Below are 26,967 nucleotides of genomic sequence, written 5' to 3'. Positions count from 1 at the left end.
ATGAATACAAAATATGCATATGTAATCACAAATAGTTACATCCACAAGCTATAATATCCAGCACAATGGTTCTTGGTTTGTGATCAGCCTAAGAATAAATCGATGGATGGATAGTCAGTTCATTAGAACTGCATGTAACGTTACATGTTAATGGGTATTAACACAGTAAAGTGTTAAAGTGATATCACGTGGTACTTCTCATAGTTTGCATATACCACTGATTTCTTAAATATGTTTTTAAAAATTTTAACAAAGAACAATCAAACAGTTCAACATACACAAAGCAACACCACCCTCTTCCCCCCACAAACACACATCCACACCCACACACCTGACAGTTTTACTACACAGCAAGACAATCAAGGCTTATTTAGAAAAATAAACAAATACATGAATAAAAAGAAACATAATTATAATGGTGTTAATGAGTAATTAAGTAAAACAAGGAAAAATAAAAACAGTTAACTGTTCCCCACAAATTCAAGTGCACTGCATGCATGTCTTTTCAGTGTAATCAGTCAGCAACTGCCATCAAGTTGTAACAGAGTTGAGGTTATTTTCCAAGTCTAGGGGCATACAATCTGAAAAGAAGTGACCACACACTCAGGAATAACTCTTCATTTCCTTTTATTTTCCTTCATTATTTTAAATTCAGGGAATTTAAAATAGAAAGTAGCTCGTCCACAGAAGGACTGGTAGCTCCCCTTACGATAAGGGTTCAGATCGCGCAAACAGGTGTGAAATGTGTGTGTTTAGTTAGTTTGTTGTTTGCTTGTTTTAATCAATTTTAAATCATGCTTTTTATTTGTTTTTGTTTCTAATGTCTCTGTAAAGCACTTTGAATCACCTTGTTGTTGAATTGTGCTATACAAATAAATTTGCCTTGCCTTGCCTTGCCTTCATTTCCATGCAAAATGGATGTTAAAAATAGTGATAGTTGTGATTTTATTTGTAGCAGCTTCTGACAAATCCTCCTGACATAATTACTCATGTGATTTGTGTCTTTTTGTGTTTTTGAAATTATTTTTGGCTCTGTTTAGCAGTGCTCAAACAATATTATTGATATGGACCATATAGAAACGTTTGCACATTATAATGCTGAACAGCATACTTCAGGGTCACCACATTGTCCAGGTGAGCAAACCTGATTATGTTTGTAACATTCAGCAGGTGTTGGCAGAACACTAAACATTTTTTGGAAAGTTAACATGGTCCAATATGGCCTATCGCTTTTCAGTATAACTGCAGTATCCTATATGTATATATGGATATTGATTATCAGACAAATAATTCATATCAGATTTGCTGTGTAAACTGGTACACTATTTCTGCTTGCTTTGTGAGCTGTACTAGGCTACTTTGACTGATAAACACTTTATAGCATAATCCGTGACTAAGGGTGTAATCCCCCTGTAGCAAAAATGTAATTTTAATGTATTTTATTTGAAATTATAATCCAATTATACTTACCCACAAATACCTAAATGGAGGAACATTAGAATAAGGGAGTTACAAGACTAAGTTTTATAGGACACAAATAATTAGTAGTTAAAAGTAGTGCATAACTTCAGTTACTTTATATTAAAGGATGCACAGATTAGTAATTTTTAGTAGTGCACTGCAACTGTATCAGGGATGTGCCTTATCAGGCCCAGACGTTTCCAGGTATGTGCTATTTACTTCGTTTTTAAACATCAAGGGTTAGCTTTTCGCGCGATATCAGCTGCAAATCTCCAGTCCTTTTTCCTAAATTTCAGACTTCAGCTTTACAAACAAAAACAGCCCCACAAATTTACTGAGAAATGTGTTTAATTGTACGAAAAAACTTTGCCAAGCACGTCGAAAGAAAAGTTCTGCCACGGTATACGCAGGAGGATAAGATTTCAATCAGGCAAACCGGAAGTCTCCTGTTTCCTGCCTTGTAGTTGGGTCCTGTACAGCAGCCCGTGCGAGGCTGTCCTGGAGACCCCGCGCTGCCTGCACCTCTATCGTCTCGGGTGAGTTTGTTACAATGTAGCAATTTCTCTATTAATCCAAAAAACTGTTACAAAGCTGCAATATTCGCGAACTGCACGCGAGCCACGAACTGCACAGCTACCGCAATCGAAGCGCCACGCTGCCGCACGAACCGGCGAACATGCTCATTTTCCACCGAATTCCCAAGCATACCCCCCTCATCCAAGAGTATTCCAACATTAACTCATATTTTGCTTACAAGGAGAGATAGCTAGCTACGCAATTGCGTTTACGCTTCAAATCAGACAATACTGCCTTGTCTTTGTCAAATCGAGGCATCGTTGTGCACTAGGGGTGTTAAAATTGTGTCACTCGCTGGTTTGTTTTGAATGTCAAAGCCTCAAGCTAGCTGTACGTCTCAATATTGTTGATAGCTTGTTGGCTTAGCTGGTTAGCTAGCTAGGCTAACGAAAGTCAACCCAGATGCGTTAAAATGACTGAAAATAGAGGCAAAACAGTGGTTTAAAATTAAACGTTTTGTTAAATTAGTGTTTTAAGTCAGCAGTGTGGCTACGAAATACTCCGTGTTGTGAGTAATAAGCGAAATATACATGCAAAGCTCTTTGAAAACACTAGCTAGCATGTAGCAAGCCTCTTGCAGTGACTCCATTCATATCCTGCGTACTAGCTGCGCTCTAACCGAGCAATGGCTACGATCTGCTGCTGCTTCAGAGCGGCAACTGGGTGTACGGTCGCTTTATAGGTCTCGGTAAACTCGTGGAAGCTGATTTGAGATGGTGTTTTCGTGTTGTTGGAAACGAAAGGCACAGCTGGTGTTTTGAGTTGTGGTAAATTCAGCGGGAGGCGAGAGCCCGTTCTCGAAATCTTTGCAGGCGGAGCGAAAACCGCGCGTTTTCAGTTTGTTGTCTATTGCCATCCGCTGTTTTTTCGGATTTTAACAAATATGAGTTCTGCTTGGTCTCTCGATGGGTTCGTTACCACATGGGGATTTCTGTTGTTGATAAGTGTAGGTGTTAAAAGACGTTGAATTTTTTGAAAATCAGTTTCTGTATTTAACTGTAAACTTTATTATTATTTTATAATTTAAGGACCTCATATTTTATTTATCACGTCATGCTTGCTTTATCCTAACAAGACACCGAAATATCTGACAGTGATAGGTGATGTAATGATTTAATGAGTCACACAGGGGAAAATCAAGGACTTTGAAATTAATGTGATGGACTTCATAAATGTTTATTAATATTGTTATTAACTAACTATGTAGCCCATACTACCTAAGAGTAATTAGAGTGAGTTTATGTTATTCGGAAACTATAAGAAAAACATTAACATTGAAATTTGTGTTGATAATGTATATCTAGAATGGGTTAATACCATAAAATTTCTTGGTGTGATCATTGATCATAAGGCCTGTTGGAAATCACATATCACTTATGTGAGGGGAAAGTTAGCACGGGGCATTGCTGTCTTGGGGAAAGTAAAACAATTTCTGGATAGGAAAACATTGTATATGTTATATTGTGCTTTACAATTACCATACATGAGTTATTGTGTAGAGGTTTGGGGCAATACATATAAAAGTAATATTCAGACTATAATCATAATGCAGAAAAGGGCTATTAGACTAATAAATCAGGAGGGGTATAGGGCTCACACAAACGCACTCTTCATTAAGACGCAAACTATAAAATTCCAGGATCTGGTGAAGTTTAAAACAGTGCAAATAATATATAAGGCAAGGAAAGGGATGCTCCCAATCGAAATAAGTAAATGGTTCTTAGAAAGAGAAGGGAGGTACAATTTTAGAGGGAAGTGGAATTTAAAATTACAAAGAGTAAGAACAACATTGAAAAGGATGTCTATTTCAATAGCGGGAGTTAAATTCTGGAATGAATTAAAAGAAGAAATAAAGGTCAGTAGTGATATAAACCAGTTTAAAATAAAACTCAAAAAAGAAATTTTAAATAAGTATAAGAATGAAGAAAATGCAATTAACCCAAGACAGCAGTTAAACTGATGTTTATTTTCTTCTGCAAATTAGCAAATCTAAATATAGTTTTAGTTGAACATGAGAAAATATATTTTTGTGATGTTATGTTCTAAGTTGAAGGCATTGTATACGTTTTTTGTTGTTCAAATTTAGATGATGATGATGTAAACCTGAGGGGGTAGGGCTAAATAAGTATATACTTCTGCCTACTTTTCAAACAACTACATGGAAAGATTTTATGAAATGTTGGTGAATGTATATGTTTGAAATAAAAATGAACTGAACTGAGTGTTTAAATATAACTTAGTCTTTTTGGATGCCAAATGACCATGATGGTTAGTCCAGCTTACTGGATAGCTTTGGAAGCAAGAAAAATGTTTAGATTTTTAATGCTTGTGATTTTTCAATAAAATGCATTTCTAGACCTGGTAGAGTTATGACATTTTTACATTACAGCTTAATCCATACCCTAAACTATGTTGGAATTGAAAGTATTTCTGTATCTTGACAAATTTTTAGTCATAAAGAGTAAAATAATACATTAGTTCAGTTTAAAAACAGAATTAGAAGGTTTTGTGCTTTTAGAGAGATACTGTAAGCTAGTATAGGCTGTTCTTCATCAGTGTTGCACATCGATAGGTAATTAAATGTTAAATGTTTAGTTGTACTCTAATAAATTAAAAGGAACGTATCTTATTGTGAAATTGTTTTACTGGTGTGGCTCACTAGAGATCAAATTCAGTTGTATGTGGCTCATTAACTGAATATAGTTTGAACCCCCTCTTTGTCTAAACTAACGATCTGAGAACATAATATTAAGATCTGTGGTTTCTTTTTGTAGTTCTTCTAAGGAGTGAGCAGCTAACTCAAATCTATGTTCAATTACAATTATGACTTCCAACAGTTATGAAAACAAGATAAATGAGGTAACAGAAATATTTTTGCTTTCTTTTTTTCTTTAGTTTCTTTTTGCAGCAGTACGCTAATTTTGCCTTTCGTTTTTTAATCCAGTGTACTTGTTTTCTTTACAGTGGTGTTTATTTGCCTCTCACTAAAAACCCCAAGTCACACCCCCAGATGCTGTGACAGTTTAAATTTGGTTAACAAGCAAAACAAATTAATCTGTTTGGAAACCGACTGATAACCAGGAGTCCAACGGGGAGCAACAAATATATTATTTCATTATTTTTTTAAGTTAATTAGGAACAAAGTAATAGTGATTATGATATTTGCACCAATAGAATAATTTTGACGTTTTCTCATGATGACAAGCAGTGCTGAAAATATGTTTTATTGCTACTTTGCAGTGCTTTACAAAAAAAATTAACAAAAATTTGTTACTTCAAAGGATTAGTAATATTAAATAATCATATGAAATTAATTCCTGTCATGCTGAAGAAGCATAGGACTTGAAAAACATCACTGTTCTGTAGTTCACTATCAAGTGTGGCAAGCCATAAATCAGCTTCTGTGTAAACATTAGGGCTGCCACAAACGATTATTTTGATAGTCGACTAGTCACCGATTATTTTTGCGATTAGTCGACTAATCAGATCATCATCCATTGGACGTACAGCGTACAGCTTATTGCACCAGCAGCATCTGGTCTTATATAACTATCATTAGCTTACAGCTTGAAGTGTTTGTGCTAACTAAAAATAAAGACAAGATGGTAGTTTATTAATTTTTAATGAAATTTGCAGATTGTTTCGGTGAAGTTTAATAAACTCCTTGCTTTCTAAAATATAACAGGACACCGGAGTATATTCTCCAGCGTCTCACACTTCTGATAATCAGCTGTCTGCTTGACAGTTTTAGCTGTGCAAAAACTATAACTTTAATCTCAGCCAAACCGATTTACTCAGGAACAAATAAAATACTAAAGAAAGCCAAACAATAACATTTTTAAGTTATCTAAGTGACTTATATATATGTTTAACCTGACTAGCAAAAGACGGCGGTGGGTTTGAAAACGATTTGCCGGGAGTCCGGTGTTCTCACGGCTCTAGTTAGCCTTGCCCCCGCCTAGCTGACGAGCTAGTGGGTAACAGACGTCTCCGAAAACGTCGGAGCGCTTTTGAAAATATGTGGTGTCTTGATAAACTGAGCAGATATTTGAGGTTTACACAGCTACATTCTCGCCTGAAAATATGTTAAACGTTTATTTTGTGACCCAGAAAGAATAATAAGAGTAAAGTTAAAACTAACTAGCTGCCGCCATTGTTGACAACTGCGCTGGGCTGCGCTATGAATTCTGGGACACAGCTTCTTCTTCTTCGGGGTTTAACGGCAGCTGGCATCCTTGTACATGCAGTGCTGCCATCTTCTGTTTCAGTCCGTTATTTCAGAATCAGAATCAGAATACTTTATTGATCCCTGGGGGAAATTATTTTTTGTTACAGTGCTCCATTTTAAACCAACATTAAGACAAGACAGACAATACGCTAACTAAGAATAGTACAATATATACATATATATACATACATACATACATAAGTCACTTATAAATAAATATTTGGAAAAGAAACATGTGTAGCTGTAGCAGCAAACAGTGTGTTAAGTGGATGCGTTGTACAGGGAGATGGCCACAGGCAGGAATGATTTCCTGTGTCGTTCAGTGGTGCTTTTCGGTAATCTCAGTCTCTCACTGAACGAGCTCCTGTGACTGACCAACATGTCATGGAGTGGGTGGGAGGTGTTATCCAACATTGTCTTTATCTTGGACAGCATCCGCCTCTCCGACACCACCTTGAGGGAGTCCAGCTCCATCCCCACAACATTGCTGGCCTTACGGATCAGTTTATTAAGTCTGTTGGCATCTGCGACCCTCAGCCTGCTCCCCCAGCATGCAACAGCATAGAGGATCGCACTGGCCACTCTTACACTCTTAAATCCTACTACTCATTCCTGCGTCCTTTGTGATCTTACAAAGCTTCAAACGATGCGTCGACTATTAAATTAGTCGTCGACGATTTTAATAGTCGACATAATCGTGACTAGTCGACTAATCGTGGCAGCCCTAGTAAACATGGAGACAAAAATGGCTGGGTTCGAGTCCACTCTGGACATTTCTTGTGTATCATTCCCCTCACTCTCACTGTTCTTTTGCATTGCTCCCTACTGCCCTATCAAAATAATAATAATAATTAAAGCTTGCACTGACAATGAAATAAATCAAGTTGTCATAAAAACAATTTCTCATCTTTAACAGTTGTCATGGATGATGAAGACGGCAGGTGCCTTCTAGATGTAATTTGGTAAGTTAATGATGACTCGATGAAAATCGGCTAAATCTCATCACAAACTGGTCAGCCATTTCTTCCCTTGTACTGTGAAGATTCACTTTGTTTTCTCTTGCAGTGACCCAGAAGCTCTCAATGACTTTCTTCATGGATCTGAGACCCATGTGAGTATGAGTGGGGGAGGGTTTTTTTTTTTTTTTAAAAAAAAGAAAAGAAAGAAAGATGTCTCCTTTTTTTTTTTAAGTTTATGATTTCTATTTACAAAAAGTGAGTTTGTAATTGATGTGATGAGGAGTCATAATTATGCATATTTTTGTTAGTGCTGGCATCAGTTAGTGAAGTGTGACTCTGTACTTAAGTCACTTTAGATTACACGTTAATGCACTCTGAAACCTGCTTCCCTCACTGCTTTCATGTAATTTTCTTATTGCTGTATCTGCTTAATGGTTTTCTTTGCTTTTGATTTGCACTATTTGTAGTTCCAGCCTCCCTTCCCTTTTTATTTGGCATATTCACAAAATGAGAAACGATAATACTAACGCTTCCCAACTCTGTATTACACCTATCATTTTGCATTTTTGTCACTTATCCTTTTACTGGTTCTTTTACAATCTGGGTTTCCTGGACTGTATTCTGTCCTTTCCTTGCCCTTCCCCTGGCTGATGGTTTGTATATTTATCTGTCCTGGTGACTTTTGCCTGCTGGTTTGGGTGCCTTTGGTTTCCATCTTTCCTATCCTTTGTGGGTGTGTCTGTAGTTGGACACTGACGACCTTTTGGATGGTTCAAGTGACCCCTCCAGCTCATTCTTCTCTGCCACTGGGGTGAGTAAAATCCCCCAATGCTCTTCCTTCTGTTTTCTATTTATATATGTCGCATGCTTCACCTATTACTCCTCTCCCATCTACTAACAAATCTACACTTGACAGGCTTTGTTTTGCTGCATTCTGACAAGATATTTTTGTGGGGTTTTTATATTTGCATTACTTTGTTCATTTCCACCCCTTACCATCATATCTAGTGATAAAAATTTACGTGTTACCTGATTTCACTTATTTCCTCTTCGTTTTCCTCCGTTCCTTGAAGGGCCACGTTCCAGAGGTCCAGCCTACAGCCCAGCTGTCGGCCAATGAGTCAACAGGCCTTCCTAGAGTCAGTGTTGACTTGGACTTCTTGGAGGATGATGACATCTTGGGAGGGTCCCCAGGTGGAGAAGGTGGGAGCAATGGCATTGGGACAAATCATGAGCCATGTGACATCTTGCAGCAAAGTTTGGCTGAAGCCAACATCACAGAGCAAAGCTTACAGGAGGCAGAAGCTGAGCTGGACCTGGGCTCCTTTGGAATTCCAGGCCTTACACAGGTGGTTCAGACACTGCCTGATGCCAGCCTTGCTGGGGCTGGAAACAGTGCTGTTGGTGTAGGCATTGGTGTTGGGGGAGCAGCAACAATTTTTCCCGGGTCAGCCACGAGCACCACTGCTACTCCCCCCAACGCCACAACTGACATGCTAGGGTCAGTCCTTGCTCAACAGGGCCTTCAACTCCAATCCCAGGTCATGAACAAGGCAATCAGTGTTCAGCCATTTATGCAGCAAGTGGGCCTAGGAAATGTGACGCTTCAACCCATTTCAAGTCTTCAGGCTCTTTCTAATGGGAGTCAATCTGGACATTTGGGTATTGGACAGATTCAGGTTGTGGGTCAGCCTACCGTCATGACTATCAATCAGTCTGGCCAGCCAATCCTGGCTAAAGCCATGAGTGGTTACCAGTTGCACCAGTCTGGGCCAGAGGTATCAGGTGCTGGTCCTCAGCCAGGGCTTGGAGGCTCAGGAGGTGGACTTCTGATCCAAAGTAATAAAGCTACTCTCGGATCCCCAGCTTTAAATGGACCGGCTGTTTGTGTCAGCAGCACAAACAGCAGCAGTGGTGGTACAATGACTGCTCCTGCTGGGCTTGTGGGTTTTGGCAACACCCTTCTAAGTTCAGGAATAGGATCCCAGACACAACCTCAAGGCCAAATCATGCAGAACGTGATCATCCAGCGCACACCACCACCTATTCAGCCTAAACCCCCTCAGGGGGGAGCCATCCAACCGAAACTCTTCAAACAACAACAGCAGCAGCCACAGCCAGCACCCCAAGTCTTGCAAAATGATGCCCACAAGGCCCTAGGGCTGCAGCAACTTCCAGTTTCTGCTGCTCAGAATGTAGCCTTCCTGACAGGAAAGCCAGGCTCCAATGTTGTCCTGAGTACTCAAGCCACAACTCAAGGCGCTCAGTTTCAGCAAACCCTCTTCAAGCCACAAGCAGCACAACCATCTGGCAAGCCCCTGAGTGTACACTTGTTAAACCAATCTAGCAGCATTGTTATTCCTTCTCAGACAGTTCTGCAAGGTCAGAACCACCAGTTTCTCTTGCCACAGCTGCAAGCAGGTGGGCAGATCCTGACCCAGCACCCCGGGGGCCACATCATCACAAGCCAGGGTCCTGGTGGACAAATCATTGCAAACCAGATTTTAACTGCAAACCAGAATATCAACTTGGGTCAGGTGTTGACGTCGCAGAGCCATCCTGGGGCAGCCCACATCCTCTCTGCACCCATTCAGCTCCAGCCTGGCCAGATGGGCACGCCTACCCTCTTTCAGATGCCTGTCACATTGGCTCAGAGCCAAAATCAGACACAGACCCAGACTGTCTCAGGTCATGCCCAGACAGTCATACAGGGCATGCCAATTCAGAACCCCCTGACCATGCTGAGCCAGGTGGAAGGACTGAGCCCCGCTGTCAGCCTTCAGCCAGCCTTGCAGCCTCAGCCAGGTGGAGTCCCTAGCAGCACAGTAGCAGCAACTATGGCTCAAGGACAGCCTGGAGAGTGTGTAACTGTGCTGGGAAGCTCCACAGACCAGGCTACTCATCCCACTCAGCAGCTTGTACCACAGCCATCTATCCTTGCCATGCAGCCGGCTTCTACTGTGTCCACGGTTACCACTGCATCTTCCTCCTCTCCGTCCATGTCAGTTTCCACCTCTTCCTCTGTCACAGCAGTGGGGCTGGTCCCCCCTCAGGCTCAGCAAAGTCCAGGGAGGTTACTGTTCACCAACCAGGGCCCCAGCATGATCCTGAGCCAAGAGTCTCTGCAAATGTTTCTTCAACAGGTCAGTGTTCAAACTTAAAACTTTTGCTTACCTTGTGTTCAGTTAACATTGTCTAAAAAGATGAATAACATGCATGGAGTGATATCTTGGTTTGACCTCTTTGGTTTACTATTTTACTCCCCCTTCCCTCCAATCCCCTTCCTCCTTCCTTCCCTCCCTCATCCTGAAATGGTAAATGTACTCCAATCAGGAGCAGCACCACCAAACAGAGAATGAGTCAACCCCCTCTGTGGGCGTACCTGCATCTGTAATCGTCAGCAGCAACAGCATCACTACTCCGGCCCCTGCTGTCCATGACAGCCAATTAACTGACTCTTGGGTGGGCCAGAGCCACAGCCCTTCCCCTATGGTAAAGCAGGTAGAAATGCCCCTTTATGTTGAGCCCCACCCCCTTGTTGCTGCTGCTGCCTCCACAACAATGTTAGGATATCTTATCTTTTCTCCTTACTATTCTGTACCTCTCTTCTGCATTGGTCATTGCTTCTATGGCGCTCACCCTTGCTCTGCATTTCCAAAGAACAAATATGATTGTTGGCTTGCGGCTTCTGTGTGTTTCTTACGTTGCTTAATTACATGCAAAGGCATGATCATTCCAGTTGTCCATACCTATTGCGTGCTAACTACTCTGAATTTAGGACTGGCAAACAATATTCAAAGGAATATCTTTTTCTTTTTTTAAATTCATTTGATATTCTTAATCAGTTCTAACATCCTTGACTCAAAGCTGAAATGGGCAAAAGTTATGGTATAATTGGACTATATATTTTAGCATGCTGAAATATACGAGATCTAATCTTTTTTGGCCTTTTCTGGATTTCTGCCTACAGCAGCAAGGCTAGAATAATCTCTTCACTAACACTGCTTAGTCACAGTAAATGAACTCATCTTCATCTGCTGCATTACTGATTAAGGACTGATGAATTGATTCACTCCACACTATCTTCCACCTCTCACCCCTCTGTCCCCTAGTGTGACCAGGGTAATGAGCCCCCCCAAAACCAAAATGACATGTTCACCTATCCCTCGTCCCTCAAGTCTGCAGATCACCTCCTAATTTACCACCACAGACCCACAGATCTTGATTTCTTGCTTTTGTCTACAGTTTTTCTTTTTGGCTCGCTAAATAATCATTGCCCTCTTCTTATGTGTAAATGCTAGAAATAAAATCTGTGAGCTTCTACTACTTTTACTTTAAAATCTATTAGTTTTTAATTCTAACACTTTGCTTTTGTGTTTGTTTGGTCGTTATTTACTTGTGTTTGTGTACGTCGGGATTGGGTGATAAATCTGTATTATTATCTATTAGTTTATTTGATTGTTTCTTTTTTTCATTTTAAAGTGTGTGAGTGTATTATGATATTTGCAATTAGGATTTTTAACCTAGGTGTAAGTATTAAACTCAGTATTATGATGCATACATATAGTACATCATAATAAATATTGATGTCAAAAACGTGAAAAGCCATATCGCCCAACCCTACTTTGTGTCAAATCTCAGATTGTGTGCTGGACACTTATTCGCTATAGACTTTTTGTATGTGATTTTTCTTCTTTTTTTATGTGCTTAATATCCTGATTTCATTCTTCCTTAAACTGTTTGCTCCCTTGAATCAGATAAGCATACTGTATTTTGATTCCACTTCTTCAGGTACCCTCCAGTGGACATCAGCAGCCTCTGAAGATCCATAGAATGTCTCCTTGTCCACCTGCCACAGCACCACCAGTGGCAGAAAGTCCCCAGCCTTCCCAGTCTCCTCTTACTCTGAGCCAGCAGATCCAGTCACCACACCACCAACAGCAGTCACGCCCTCCCTCTCAGCCTCAGCCACAGTCGCAAACTCCTTCTCGCTCATGCACACCCTCATCTCACCCTCCACTCTTTATTGTCCATAACCAAATTGCAGAGTCCCCCAAACCAGCTCTACAGGGCCAGCCACAGCAAACGCCACCCCAACAGACACACATTCAAGTTCAACTTCAGCCTCAGCCGGCCTCTCAGTCTGCCCCTTACCAACAAGACATGCCTCCTATGTCACAGTCACCGAAGCCTCCACCTGCACAACATCAGTTCACTGCAGCTCCTGTCAGCGCTTGTGCCACCACTGTGGTTAAAACTCATGTTCCCATCCAGGGCCTGACATCAGATCAGCAACATAATCTGCAGTTAGTAGGAGCACAAATTCAGACTCTTTCAGCCATCTCTCAACCCTCACCTAAGCAGAAACAGCTGCTGGAAAGGCTTCACCAGGTATCATTACAATGTTACACATTTCTTCTTACTGAAAACTTGTAACGTAATTAGCATACAATTAGGGATCTTGACTGTAAAATCACTGTGTGTATTTTTGACTTATTCTTTTTTCTGAGGTTCAGCAGCATGCTAAGTTGCTTTCACTAGTACAGTTTGTATTGTCGTGGAAAAATAATATATGCGATTTCTGTATATATACTTAGTTGTTATTTTCCTTTTGTTCAGTTTAGTTCCATTTATGATTTTTTTTTCTGTTATCAGTTGGGTTAAATACATTGTGAACATTACCAATAAACCTACCAGTACAATATCAGCATAACTAAATTAGGAGCCTAAGCATGCTCCAAAATATTTTGAATGTAGGTACAAATATATCTGTCCTGATGGTATTTCCAGGTCCAGCAGAACATCATGCTACAAGCTAAGCAGCCTACTCAGCCTCAGCCTCAAATCACCACTCAGTTTAGTTCCCAGCAAGATGTGCCTCTTGATAAAGTGGTGATTGCATCATCATCAGCCAGCACTGGTACACCTGCTCAGCTACCCTCAATGCTGCAGCCGACATCAGTGCTTGTCAAAACTCCTACAGGTTAGACATTAATTATTGTCAGTGATGCAAAACAGACGTTGAAGTGTTTCCTTTTGTAATTATCTTTATTCTTTATTGCTAGCATCAAGTGACTTACAGGTATTCTCAGGAGCCCAAGGGCAAGCTGGAGCAATGGTGAATCAGACTGTCACTCCTGCCAGCCTTACCCAGCCTGCACAGGTATGTAATATAACCCAATTCCCAGTAAGAACATATGTGTGGTATTTGCCTGGCGTTATTTTGTGCTACTCTAACACCTTTGTCAGTGAATATAAAATTTAACAGGGATAGTATTTTCCCAATACATTCCTTTTGTATGTTTTGTCACTTTCTGCTTTTAAATTTCCCTCTTGTTTTCCTTTCTCAGGTTCAGCCAAAGCCAGGAGTGATAAGCTCTGTTGGAGGGGTGACTCTGGGGAAAGGTGGCATGCAGATACAGGTGTTGGGAGCTAGTCTGACTCAAATGCCTGCTCCACAGCCCCCAGCTTCAATACAAGCTCAGGTAAATGAGCGTTGCTACATGTTTGTACTGCCTCTGGTATTTAAGTTTTAGTATGAAGGGTTTTAACCCTTACACTTTATATTTGTTTGTTCCTGTTACAGACAACAACAATAATGAAAATGCCTTTCAGCGCAGAGCCCAGTAAAGAAGCCAGGTATGTTCCATGGTAATTTTCCAGGGCTTCTTTTAATTGATTCTTAAAAGCCATATTTGTGAACAGTATTAATTTTACACACTTCACTGCAGGATGCTAGAACAGCTAAGGAAACATCAGGGTTCAGTGCTTCACCCAAACTACAGTGCCCCTTTCTGCTCATTTGAGGACACACTGCACAGACTCCTGCCTTACCATCTCTACCAGGGAACTGCCAACTCTTCTCAAGATTATCAAAGAGGTAACAAATTGCCTCTTTTGTAAAGCTACCAATAGGGATGGGTATCGTTTAGGTTTTATCCGATACCAGTACCAAACCGGTACTTTTGAAACAGTGCCGGTGCTTAAACGGTGCTCAAACCGGTGCTTAAAGAATGGAGAACACAAAATTGGTCCAAAAACCTCTCATGTTCAGCTGTTTGTAAAAAGATAATAATGTTAGCCTTTTCTGCAGGTATGGGGCATATATGGTATCACTCTTGGCTGACTTAAGCAGTGCTTAAACAATGGAAAAAACACAAACCTTGTCCAAAAACCTCTCATGTTTAGCTGTTTTCCACTTTTTCTTTGGTCATTTTAGCCTTTTTGGCCAGGGTGACGGGAGTATCTGCCATCAAAAAAGAAGACAGCCGCATGTAACTACTACGGTGTTTGCTAGTTCACCTTACATGCATTAATGTAATAACGTGGTTAGCCTACTCAACGTAAATTACACACGAACAACATTAAGCTACTCACGCAGAGAAGAACGGCTTCTGCTGCCATCATCATCCGTCATCATTTCTGCTACACTGGCAGGGCTAGGGGCCAGGACTCTCCTCTTTGGGTTTTTGGGGGATGTTGCTAACTCCGGGTCCGATAACAGGCAACCCACCCGCAGTAGATGTGTGAGGTCTCGCAGCAAGCTATCAAATACGGTGCATTTCTCGGCTTTAAAAAAAAACCGCTATGCGTTGCCAGGTGTTTCATCGGATTTGAGGTGTTACCTCCTTTGACAGTATCACAGTATCAGCTTAAAGCACTTGTTGCAGGCTGCTGAGTTTGCATCTTTTGCTGTGAAGTACAGCCAGACTTTTGACCGCTTCGCCTTGGGCATTTTTAATCTGTAGCTCTGCTCTAAAAGAACTTACGTACCTGGACCCGCCTACTATCCTCAGAAACGTAAAATGATTGGCTAGAATCCAAAGTGTATGACATCTCAGAAAAAAAAGCACCGAAATGTGCGCTGCTTTTCGGTCTGGTTACTACCGTTTATGTCAGAACCGCTGCCATCGTGGCACCGGATATCGGTACCCATCCCTAGCTACCAATGTATTGCTTGATTTATAGTTGAGAATTTTCAACAATTTGGTTCTCTTTTACACAGTGGATGATGAATTTGAGAAGGTCTCCAGCCAGCTGCTGAAAAGAACTCAGGCCATGCTGGATAAATATCGTTACCTGCTCTTTGCAGAGTCAAAAGTAAGTTTATAAATCAGCATGTTCACTGCAAGCATTCTTAGTGCGTTTTTGTCCTGAATTGATTTTAAAAGTGATGCTGTTTGGCATATGAACATGAGCAGAGACTGGGCCCCTCGGCAGAGATGGTGATGATCGACCGGATGTTCATTCAAGAGGAGAAGGTTGCATTAAACCAGGACAAGATTTTGGCAAAGGAGAGGCCAGGTATTTTACCACTGTCTGTGGTTATTAAATTATTAATAAATAATTAAAAAAATTATTAATAAAATTTTGTAGGTATTCAAAAATAAAGAAGGTGTGTTTTAATTATACATTTGTTTATTTACTTGCAGAAGAGTTTGTGGCAAATGTGCGAATGTTGGAGAGTGTTTCATCCCAGCAGAAATTATCATCTGCTGAACCCACCCCAGTGAGCGGAGGGGTATCTGCTGCTGTCCCTGCTCCAGCGCCTGCTGTTGCTGTTGCTGCTGCTCCTGCTCCTGCTGCCATCCCATCCCCTGTTCCAATCATTGCCCCAAACCCTCCGCCTGCACCCACACCAGTTTCTGCTCCTGCTTCTTCTCCTGTCTCAGTTCCTTCTGCGGCCCCTTCTCTTTCCCCTTTCCCTCCTACCAAGCTCGTGATAAAGCAGGGTGGAGGCAGTGCATCTGTGTCCTGGTCCAGTAGCTGTCCTCCTCCTCCAGCTCCACCAGTCAAGCCAGTGGCTGAACCCACTAGCCAGATCTCTACAGTTCGTACTCCAGCATCGTCATCCTCATTTTCATCCTCGACATCAAACTCTCAAGCGGCTGATGATGATGATGCTCTTCCACAGCGAACGAGCAAACCGCCTATCAAGACCTATGAGGCTCGCAGGAGAATTGGTTTGAAGCTAAAGATCAAGCAGGATCAAACGGGGTTCAGTAAGGTGGTCCACAACACTGCCTTAGACCCAGTGCACACACCTCAACCTCAGCTGAGCAGCCAGTCTATGTCCCAGACTCAGCCGCAGTCTGAAGCTGCTGTATCACAAGCGAAGGTTCACCCTTTATCAACCCCTTCGGCCACGGTTATCAGAACTCAGTCCCCTGTATGCACTACTTCGTCTGGCTTGTCAGTCACAATATCAACCTCTCAGTGTAACCCATCACTGAGAGGAAGTGTTCCCCCCATTTCAGCCTTATCTTCCTCCACCTCTTCATCCCATACTTGGTCTTCATCCACCTCCTCATCTTCCATTCAAATGAATGGGACTTTGGATCACCACGACACAGGTGGGGTCAAACACAACCCTGCCTCTACTGCCACTTCCTCACAGACAACTTGCCGTCTTCCCCTTCGAAAAACTTACCGGGAAAACATTAGTCCTCGGGTCAGACCTGGTGTCCCAGGTGGAGGAGATGAAAATTTGTCCTACCCCAGAACCACACCATCACCCCCCAGACACGAGGCCTCAAATCCTCCCTCAGAGCGGACAGTGATAGCAAGTGTGAAAGTAGAGAAGAGAGACAGGGAGGCTTTACTCACTCACACAGATTCAAGCCACGAAACTGGCCGTTTGGGGAGTGCAGTGCAGGGGCTGGACGAAATGGATGTGTTTAGTCGTGGTATCAAAACCACGCAACACCATCATCTCCCACAGCTTCTAGACAGAGAAGGGGCAAAGGAGAAAGGGGAAGAGCACACAGACCAAGAGACAGATGTAAGTAAATATAAGAGGTTGAGTGGAAAAAATCGACATAAGGCAGGAGGAACATTCAGAATGGACCAGCATGCCCCTGGGCCCCCGTCGCCAGAGTCTTCCTTCACACGAGACTCTTTGCTTCCTGCCAAACGCTGCAAGTCAGACTCTCCTGACATGGATAACGCCAGCTTCTCCAGCGGCAGCCCTCCAGATGACTCACTGAATGAGCATCTGCAGTGCGCCATTGACAGCATCCTTAATCTGCAGCAGGAACCCTCTACCCGCGGACACCATATTAAAGGGGGCAACAGCAGACCCCACCAACACCAAAGTCAGCGCCCTGGGGGCTCAGCGCCCTCATCACACAGACCTTCAGTCCCATCCTCTTCCTCTGCTTCTTCATCCTCTTCCTTGGCCCAGCACCCTCAGGTTGGTGGCCGCGGCCACAACGGCAGCCTGGTGCCCCAGACTCAAAGTAGATAACAGCCCCTCAGCCTCGGACTCACAAGGGGAACTATGAAACAGTTTAACGAGGCAGGGGAAAGGGGCACTGTGAAAACAGTATCACTGTAGTACTCTGCCAGGCTGTGTTGGCTTTGTTTGTTTATTTGAATTGTCCAAACATTTCTTTGTCATTTACAGTCTAAAGTTGCCCCATGATGGAAATACAAACATAGTCAAAAATGGTGAATTGCAGACTTGAACATGCTCGACAGATGTGCTCCCTCAGCCAAATTCGAGTAACAAGATGAAATTGTCAGTGACTATTGTTCTCTAATTCTTTCTTTATTTTTCACTTTGGTCTTTTTTTCCCCCTCATTCACTTGTTCATACATTCCTTTCATGTGGTCTGAGCACCAGTCTCTGTCCACAGCGGTTCATCTTCTGGTTTAATCAGTGTCGTAATGAGCATCAGGCATCTTATTCAAACAGTTTAAAAGGTAACAGCTTTTCACTAAGAGAGCTGCAGAAGAAAGGCCAAAGAGGTTACAGCAGTGTAGTACTGTAAACAGTCATAATACATCCAGTGTGCTGCCGGACCTACCATATTTGATTCTCTTATCGCAAAGATAGTGTTGCTCCAGAGATGCAAACAACAAATGCTAAAATGAAGCAGTCCAACTCTTTATCAAGACCACGCTTCTTTATGTAGTGTATTAACCCTAAATATCAGTTGCTTTGGTCTTAAGGTAAACTCCTCTTGAATTGAAAAAAGTGAGTACCATCAACCTCTGTGTGTCTCCATTTTAAACAGATATCATGTCTTTTTTTTCTTTTCTTTTTTTAAGTAAATGTTGAGGGGAAAAAATTGAACGTTTGTAAAATTGGTTTGAAATTGACTGCTCAGATGCTGTTGTACTGTCAGGATGTAAATGAACTTGTAAGAAATGCATTTTTTTCTGCTTCTATTGTCAGATGATTTTCCAGTTTCTTGTTTTTAGACTGCACCTCCACTCACCCCCCCGTTGCCTGTGATGCCAGGTTAGGACTTTATGCATTTCAGTCAGCAGGGGTCAGGCAAGGTTTCTGTGTTTTCTGTCTTTTGGATCTTCCTGTCACTGTATGCCTGCCTCACTTGAGTTTTTGTTTTTCTTTTTGTTTGTTTGTTTGTTTTTATTTCCCCCCCTTTGTATAAGCCTGGTGGACAATTCAAACACAAACACAGCACAAGCATTGAAATTGAAAAAAAGGAACAATAATAATGTACAAAAAAGACCGTGAGAGAATTTGAAGTATAGTATTACAGATTAATTTTGTATTGTATTTATTGTGTATAATGACACTTTTTAAAAAGAAAATGTACATTTAGTAAAACTGTAAATTAAACCTTGCTTCTTTTATGAAATATTGCAGCGTCCTGTCCTCTGCTCTTTTATTCCTCAACTCTGTTCCACCACTCGAGGCTGCATTCCTTTCGTTTACTAACGCTGACCGAGGAGGACTGTATGATAGTCAGGAGGAGGAGATGGTGGTAATGGTTTCAGCACTGGGGTGTGTTCTCTATCAGACAGTCAGCAGGTGGTGCATAGAAGTGAAATCATAGAGCTGGTTTGTATGCGTCATTGCTTGGAGAATCCGCAGAATTTGGAAAGAATAAGTCATTTTTACATGGGGGGTGGGGGACTAGCATGTCTAAATCTAAGGCATGTGATTATACTGAAATACAACTATTGTAAAACAAGGAGTTTCCAAGGTATAGTCAAAAGATTGCAGAGTGAAGTTGTATATATTTAAAATGTGCATAAGGACTGTGGGAGATTTTGTCTTTTTTTTTTTTTTTTTAAAAAGCAACTCCACCCAAATTATTTATTCGCAACCCCCTCCTCCAGTCCACGCCCTCTAGCCACGACTTAGTTCATCCTTGCCCTGAGTAGAGTGTTAGTGCTGCCCACATATTGCCAGGCATCCCTGGAAGAGGAGGTGTATTAAACTTAGAGAAGCAAGCAAGGAGAGAGAGAAAAAAAAATCCTCGGTGTGGTGCGCCTGTGTGTCTGAGTGTTTGCCTTGGGAGATTGGGAACCCTTTCCAGATGATCTGAAGCTCATCTGAAATACATTAAACCCAGGAGAAGAACGATCCTCTAATTCAGCTGCGTTGACGCTCCACTGAGGGTTCCTATTTGCTGTTAGAGGTACACCCATACATGTAGCTGCAGCTCCCCAAGAGACTGTTTTCATCTCCTTAAGCCAAAATATTTTCCAGGCTCCAGAGGGCAAGATTGGAGAGCTGGAGGGAACTCCCTGAAGAAGCCTGCATAATAACTTGGTAAATACTCCTTTTAAACTTTAAATGTGGCAGTAATGATTGGCTTGCATTTTAACTGAAAATATGTAGCTGTAATTGTAAAGTAGAGGGAAAACTAAGCTTTGATTTGGTATATAATGAGTGCAACAATTTATAAAGTAGCTAAATAACTTTCTGTATAGGCTTCTGATATTTTTCACTCCCCTGATACTTGCTGCTCTTGCACATTTCAATGTTACTTTCCATGTTCCAGGTCCAAAATTTTGTTGCAATTCCGGTGTGCAAACCCACGAGGCATTTTCCTTCATCCTTAAACATTATAAACGGATCCCAAAGCCTAAACCAGCTTTTTGATTTTCACAGTGAGACCATAAATCCACGTTTACTCGTACAGCTTGGCCGCAGCAGAACTTTTGTATATAATGGCTACATTTAATGCCTCTCCATTAGATCTCCAGGGTTCGCCATTTTGACAAGAGGGCTTTCCACACTGGTCTTATGACATGTCAGGACTGTGATTACTGTTTTCCTCGGGGGGAGATTTTTTAATATCCTAGTTTAAATTGGATTTGCAAGAGAAGCTCTTCACAGATGAGCTAACATCTGTTGACATGTGTCTTGCCTATCTTCCTTAATGTCAGTCTCTTTCTATAATGAGTTATGCCTTTGACTCTTAATCCAGGGTTTCTGTTTATATAGACTGCTGTAAAAAGATAATTACTCAAGGGTTACATTTGTTTTTCCATGAGAACACTATCTCCTGAGATGTCTCCTTGTATGAGCAGTCTGTGCACGAATTACATGTTCCACTTAGGGGAACTGCAGCGGATAAAAGAATGTCTTACTCATTTCACTGTAAAGGCATGAGCTGTGCCTGAGCAAATCCTGATGCAGGGCTGGGTTTGCAAGTTTTCCAACATGAACACCAACTTTTTCCAGGCATCCACTGAAAATGCTTGGCAGACTGAGGGTGGGCTGAAGTTTGCTTTAGATTCCACATTGTTTCTCTAGAATGTGGCAGACTTTGATCAAGCACACACAGGTTTCTTTTGGGATGTGGAGTTATCTCTTTTTTTCTGTTTGATTAAACCTCTACCTGCCTCATTTTCTCTCTGCGTTTCAGGATCTAAAGGTTTCAGTGTGTTGACTCAAAGGAGAAACTCCCAACTTTAAACTAAACACCAGCCCTATCGTTTCTCTAAGTGTGTGCAGAGAAGGGCTCAAGGACAAGTGAGCAGCATTCGTATAAATACAGGAAACACCTGAAGGTTTTTCCAAGGCTTGGCCACAGGAAATATAACTCCAAGCAACTGATATAACTCTGACACTGATTTTTGCAAGAAGCTCTCTATCCTCTTGTCAATCAATATGTCACGCTGGGGGAGAAAGAATGTGAAGAAGGCGCCTGAGGTGATCCACACTGTGACAGAGGGACTGAAGTCCCTGTACCGCGAGAAACTGCTGCCTCTGGAGCAGTACTATGGATTCCATGACTTCCATTCTCCTAGTTTGGAGGATGCAGATTTTGACAATAAGCCTATGGTGCTAGTTGTTGGACAGTACTCCACTGGAAAAACAACATTCATCAAGTAAGACACTACAATGCTATGGTATACATTTGCCCATTCTTATATCTCCTGAGTATTTCTACTTTATTTAAGTGACAGCAAATATAAACAAACAAACAAAACAAAACAAACTACAAGCTTTTTGTCTGATTTACAGGTATCTGCTGGAGCAGGATATTCCTGGGAGCAGGATAGGTCCTGAACCCACCACTGACTGCTTCACTGCCATCATGCATGGGGACGTGGAGTCAGTCATCCCAGGGAATGCCCTTATTGTAGACCCTAACAAGCCTTTCCGCAAACTCAATCCATTTGGAAACACCTTTCTCAACAGGTGAGAATCTGGCTTTTATTCACAGTGCGTTGTGATTTTTTTCCCCACTAAGCGAGACAGTTACATTTTAGCATGAAATAGGCAGAACATGTGAGAGAACTCATGGAGGGAAAACAGAGAAGGAGATATTAAGATTACAGAGAGTGTTTTAGCTCTGGAATTTCAAGTGCTTGTGCCAAATTTCAGAGGAGGAGGCACTTGCCTTATTTGTGGAAAAATGGTGAAACAGAGCGATATCACCCAAGAGGGTGATGAAAGTTCATGTACTCAGGCAGGAACTGCAATGTATTAAAGTTGAAAACTGAGGTTAGTGGGGTCTACAGCCTCTTAGGGTAAAGAGAAACACAGAAGTCACAGACTGTGGAGGGACTGGAGAAACTGTAGGACAAACGTGACGTTTATTCCTGTCATGTTTACTGCCCAAGCTGATGTTTTTCCACTGTTGTTAGCCAAGGAAGAAGTTACGTCTTACAGTGAAGTGAGGTACTAGAGGCATAGCCACGCAGGCCAGAAGTGACAGGAACTTAGAGTGCTTCTGTTAATGGGCTCCATCATGACATTCTGGTGCAAGTTTTCCAAGCATGCGTTCCTGTCTCCCTCAGCAGGGTATGTTTGAGAATGTATTTGCGTCTCTCCTTTTGCGTTGACTTCCTGTTCTAGGAACCAGTGGGCTCGTTAAGCCCATAAGCTGCAGGAAGCAGTGGTGTTGTTCTAAGCCCCACATCGTTAGCAGGCCTTATTGTTTGATTCTGGCAGTAATGGTCATTTTCCTTCAGGAAGCCCAGAGCAAAAGAGGCCTGCTTGCACACAATGGCCTTCAGTGGGAGGGACAGGGTGTGTGGACAGAGTGGCTTTCAATCTGCTCCTGAGATCGCTCTGGCTTTTTTTGATAAGAATTGACTATTTCCACATAATTTAGACTCTTAAACAATCTTATGTCATTCTTTGTTTGCTGATGAATATGCTAGATTCCAGTGTGCCCAAATGCCTAACCAGGTTCTGGAGAGCATCAGCATTATTGACACACCAGGGATCCTGTCTGGTGCCAAACAGAGAGTGAGCCGAGGTGAGGGAAAAGGCAAAGGTGAGGAGAGGGCATGGGGGGCCTGCAGAGACACACGTCCTTGAACATCAGCTCACAAACTCATCTCCTTGGCACGCCTGGCTAACTCATGGGACCAGTATGCTCTGTTGCAATGACATTTGGCAGCAGAGATAAAAAAAAACAAAAAAACATCTCTGCAGTACACAGCAGCCATAAAATCATAATAAGGAACAGAAACAGTGCAGTCAATTCTGCGAGCACATCTGGAAGAATGTACTGTTGAGCATTAACTATCACAATCACCTCACACCATTTTGTTTTTTTCTAATTTAATATTCACTCATGCTCCAAGCAAACCATTATTCCAATCAATCTGCATGAGCAACTAACAAGTTTAAAGTGTCAGTATACCCAAATTATGAAAACATATTTCCTTGCTTACCGCTGGTGGTATTTAGCCATGTAAACAGTTTTGGTTTGATCACTAGAATTTTTTAAAATATTCATCTGCAAGATTTGCTTCTATATCCTAAGAGGATGGAAGTAAATAAGATGTTAAAAGAGAAGTCTCAGTTTCTCACTCAACAACAAATGGACTGGATTATTCAGAGATACTGAGATGCTCTTTTAAAAGTAGGCTACTACTTTTTTTTTTTTTTTTATCAGTTCTTGTGCTGTGTGTACCACAGTTCAGTTATCAAAAATTTAGAGATGCTTTCTTAAAACCAAAAAAGATAAAAACCAAAACTATCTATGTGGCCATCCCACAAAAAGTATGTGGAATGTGTTTTCTTTGGGGGGATTTTGATGAACTTATGATTTAGTAGAATCATGTTGATACAGATCAACCAGTGCCTGAAAAAATATTAACTAATTTATTAGACTTTCACTTTCATACATTAAGTCAAAGAATTCTTTTTCATTATGTCTTGCACAAAAATGAAGCCTCTGTGACCGGAAATTCAGTCTTTGGGATTTTACAGATTATAATCTTTAGGGTTTGTGTCTGTGTCGACCTTCTTCCCTCTCCTGACCCTTGTTTGTTCAATGCATACTCCACATTTAGGTCTACGGATGAATCAGTGATTGCATCTTTTTTGTTTAAACAGGGTATGACTTCCCAGCTGTACTGCGCTGGTTTGCAGAACGTGTGGACCGCATCGTCCTGCTGTTTGATGCTCACAAGCTAGAGATATCCGATGAGTTCTCTGAGGCCATCGGTGCCCTGAAAGGCAACGAAGACAAACTGCGTGTGGTGCTAAACAAAGCAGACATGGTGGGCACCCAGCAGCTGATGCGAGTGTATGGTGCCCTGATGTGGTCCCTGGGGAAGGTATTTGGCACTCCAGAGGTTCTACGTGTCTATATTGGCTCCTTCTGGGCAGAGCCATTGCTGGTAAACGACAACCGTAAGTTGTTTGAGCTGGAGGAGGAGGATCTCTTTGCTGATATTCAAAACCTTCCTCGAAATGCAGCCATACGCAAACTCAATGATCTGGTCAAGAGAGCCCGTCTGGTTAGGGTGAGCGAGTTGCATATTTGTTCACGTCTCAGCATGTTTTCATTAAATGATTATTCAGAAAGTCATATTGGTGCACTCTGTGTGTTTTATTTCTCGAAATCCTAGGTCCACGCCCACATCATCAGCCACCTGAAGCAGGAGATGCGTTCTGTCTTCAGGAAGGATAATAAAAAGAAGAATCTGATCTATCAGCTACCAGTTATTTTCTCCAAGATCCAGCTTCAGCACAACATTTCTGCTGGAGACTTTCCAGACTGTGCTAAGATGCAGGTTTGTTTGAAACACTGGCTTTGTTTACAAGCAACTTCTGTTAACTTGTGGTTACAACAGGAAAGTTTATTCTAATGTAACTATTAATCTAAGGACTAACACATTATTCTCATTTTTAAAGGAACAACTGATGGTTCATGATTTCACCAAGTTCAAATCCTTGAAGCCTAATCTGATGGCATCCTTGGATGAGTTGCTCTCCAGTGACATTGCCAAACTGATGCCCCTCCTGAGGCAAGAGGAGCTGGAAGCAGGTGATCAACCAGGTGTGCAGGGTGGTGCCTTCTTGGGGACCCGTGCTGGACCTTTCTCAGAAGGTGACCCCTTTGTTGAGGAAAATGGAGAGGGTTGTGAGGAGGAGGAAGATTGGGTGGTGACCAAAGACAAGCCCAAATATGATGAAATCTTCTACAACCTTGCTCCCAACGAGGGGAAACTAAGCGGCACCAAGGCAAAGGACTGGATGGTGAGCTCCCGCCTGCCCAACTCTGTTCTGGGTCGCATCTGGAAGCTCTCAGATGTCGATCGTGATGGCATGTTGGATGATGAAGAATTTGCCCTGGCCAGCCACCTAATTGAGGTCAAGCTGGAGGGTCATGGTCTTCCCCCTGAGCTTCCCAACCGTCTGATCCCACCCTCCAAACGTAGGCAGAAAGGCTCTGATGCATAGACCATCTACTGGCTGTCACACCTATGCTACTGTTGTATTTGCTCTTATTTTCCTGCAGACCCAAATCTAAACGTTGCATGTTAGGTATGCAACGTTTCCTCTGAGAATGATTATAATCTTGCACAATGAACATGCTGTATTTAAATATAAGTTGACAAACAAGGGCTTTCAGAAAAGGATTGTGTATAAGTCAAAGGATCTGTTTGCTTCTTCCCTTTGACTCCTCAAAGTTGGCTTTTTTATGATGAATATATATTTGCTGAGCAGAAATGAAAGGCTGAGTCTAAGTGAGCAAAAATCTGCATGTACTTTTAAAAACTCCAGAGCAATTTTATTCTTAAAAAAAAACACCTTTTTTGACATTTTAACATTCCTTCAGTGTCTAGATATTAGAGATTATTTGTAGGAATATGCCTTTTTTCACATGTGATCAGTCCAGTGAAGCATCATTTAGAAATTTATTTTCAACTTATTTTGTTGTGTTTTCAGCATTTTCTTCTCCATGTAACAGAACAATCATGTACAAATCTAAAAATCTGAATGCATTTCACTCTGATGCTTTACATGTCACATTTTTGTGCTGAATTTATACATTATTTTGTAAATTGTCGCTGTTTACGTTGTATGTGCAGGATCAGGATCTGCGTTGCATAAAAGAACATTACATTCTCAACTAGACTGAATGAATGCCATGTTACTGACTACTGTACACAGCTCTGCCAACTGTTCTTATGTTAACAACCATTGTAACCAAATAAAACTACCTGACTGTGTCTAGTGTCTTTGGTTATTCTTTCATACAAGCAAAAACTTTTGTACAACTTGAAAAGGTTTTTAAACTTAGTTATCAAAATGCCTACAATCTGAAAATAAATAACCTAAAATGGAAGTAATAGCTATGGGGGTTTGATTTGACTCTTTTTCAACAACATTTTGTGTTTTATCAAGCTCACTTGGTCTCTCAGTGACAGACCACATAAACAGTGACTCACAGTCTCCTCTGCCAAGTCCCCATACCACCATTTTCCGAGGCTTGTCGTTCCCACCATCTGAAGCCTTTTTTCTGCCCCTCGTTCTCTTGCACATACACATGCAGTCTATTTGTACCCCTTCATCCCAGTTTAGTTCTATGTTCGCATTCACATTAGCCTCCCAGCACACAGTGTTTGGTTTTGGTGTAAACTATGTGGTATGAGCGTGAATGTGTCCTGTGTAGAGCTGCGTATTTCACATAAGAGTTTCAGGCTTTCCTAAAGAAGGAGTGGCCTCCCCGCCTTCTTTTTCCACTCCTCCATGGAAAGAAACACAAATGAGAAACAGAGGCAATGCAGCCCTTTCCTCGCAGCTCTCCAGCTTACAGTGACTCACATGTGAAGAATGTGGTGGGCTGGACTGGGAGTTATTAATATCTCCTTTCCTAGGGTCTGCTAACTTTCCTCAGGATCTAAACATTGTACCTTTATGAAAGAACTTAAAATTCCCCTTTTGGACTGTTCCCGAGTGAGCCCTGCTGTTTACCACACCCTCTTCTATGTATCTGAGAGAAAAAGTGTGAGGTGATGTGTGTGGAAAAAACAGCTAAATCATCATAAAGACATGCAGTTTCTTGACTAAAAATGCTCTCCTTGTATATTATTAAGTCACAGCTATCAACACCTTCTTAGAGAGTAAAAAAAAATAAATCCCAATAGCAGTTTGAACAGTGCTTGTCTGTTATGTAAATAGTTATTCTGGGTCATAAACCATCTCAAATATTTGGTATTCAAATCAAGCTACCACTGCAACCCTGCAAGCAGCCTAAATTACAGTTGATGACCCCAGCGACG

The 26,967-nt window shown here is 41.7% G+C and overlaps 2 protein-coding genes across 7 annotated transcripts; both read left to right on the top strand.

Moving 5' to 3' along the window:
• The first annotated feature begins 1,938 nt into the window (after positions 1-1,938).
• bicra (BRD4 interacting chromatin remodeling complex associated protein) lies at positions 1,939-18,833 on the top strand. Of its 5 annotated transcripts, none has more exons than XM_085244080.1 (15): positions 1,939-1,997; positions 7,182-7,227; positions 7,331-7,376; positions 7,970-8,035; positions 8,298-10,367; positions 10,558-10,716; positions 12,016-12,615; positions 13,015-13,207; positions 13,290-13,387; positions 13,575-13,709; positions 13,811-13,863; positions 13,956-14,104; positions 15,230-15,324; positions 15,423-15,528; positions 15,657-18,833. In XM_085244080.1, the coding sequence occupies exons 2-15, from the start codon at positions 7,187-7,189 to the stop codon at positions 17,468-17,470; spliced, it is 5,625 nt and encodes a 1,874-aa protein (XP_085100206.1). In that variant the 5' UTR covers positions 1,939-1,997; positions 7,182-7,186; the 3' UTR covers positions 17,471-18,833. The 5 variants fall into 5 exon arrangements, with proteins under 5 accessions (XP_085100206.1, XP_085100205.1, XP_085100204.1 ...); XM_085244079.1 differs by having other exon boundaries at positions 10,558-10,725; positions 15,426-15,528; XM_085244078.1 differs by having other exon boundaries at positions 10,558-10,725.
• Positions 18,834-19,190: 357 nt separating this feature from the next.
• On the top strand, positions 19,191-25,914 carry ehd2b (EH-domain containing 2b). 2 transcript variants are annotated; one of them, XM_085244098.1, is made up of 7 exons: positions 19,191-19,753; positions 20,856-21,321; positions 21,458-21,634; positions 22,603-22,718; positions 23,789-24,201; positions 24,307-24,471; positions 24,593-25,914. In XM_085244098.1, the coding sequence occupies exons 2-7, from the start codon at positions 21,101-21,103 to the stop codon at positions 25,139-25,141; spliced, it is 1,641 nt and encodes a 546-aa protein (XP_085100224.1). In that variant the 5' UTR covers positions 19,191-19,753; positions 20,856-21,100; the 3' UTR covers positions 25,142-25,914. The 2 variants fall into 2 exon arrangements, with proteins under 2 accessions (XP_085100224.1, XP_085100225.1); XM_085244099.1 differs by having other exon boundaries at positions 19,332-19,753; positions 22,603-22,700.
• Positions 25,915-26,967: the final 1,053 nt, after the last annotated feature.

Source organism: Mchenga conophoros, linkage group LG14 (assembly GCF_057382185.1).
Source record: "Mchenga conophoros isolate Kocher_MC1m ecotype Shallow Benthic linkage group LG14, M_conophoros_male_GT1.1, whole genome shotgun sequence".
NCBI lineage: Eukaryota > Metazoa > Chordata > Actinopteri > Cichliformes > Cichlidae > Mchenga > Mchenga conophoros.
Note: the sequence above shows the minus strand (reverse complement) of the source record. Positions and strands in the feature narration are given on the sequence as shown.

What these genes read in the sequence shown, in the direction of transcription:
- bicra (XM_085244078.1), top strand. Translation starts at nt 7,187, where the DNA reads ATGGATGATGAAGACGGCAGGTGCCTTCTAGATGTAATTTG. An exon ending in TGCCTTCTAGATGTAATTTG is followed by an intron (nt 7,228 to 7,330) that starts GTAAGTTAATGA and finishes TTTCTCTTGCAG; the next exon opens with TGACCCAGAAGCTCTCAATG. An exon ending in TGCAAATGTTTCTTCAACAG is followed by an intron (nt 10,368 to 10,557) that starts GTCAGTGTTCAA and finishes TACTCCAATCAG; the next exon opens with GAGCAGCACCACCAAACAGA.
- ehd2b (XM_085244098.1), top strand. Translation starts at nt 21,101, where the DNA reads ATGTCACGCTGGGGGAGAAAGAATGTGAAGAAGGCGCCTGAGGTGATC. An exon ending in GGAAAAACAACATTCATCAA is followed by an intron (nt 21,322 to 21,457) that starts GTAAGACACTAC and finishes TCTGATTTACAG; the next exon opens with GTATCTGCTGGAGCAGGATA. An exon ending in AGAGAGCCCGTCTGGTTAGG is followed by an intron (nt 24,202 to 24,306) that starts GTGAGCGAGTTG and finishes TCGAAATCCTAG; the next exon opens with GTCCACGCCCACATCATCAG.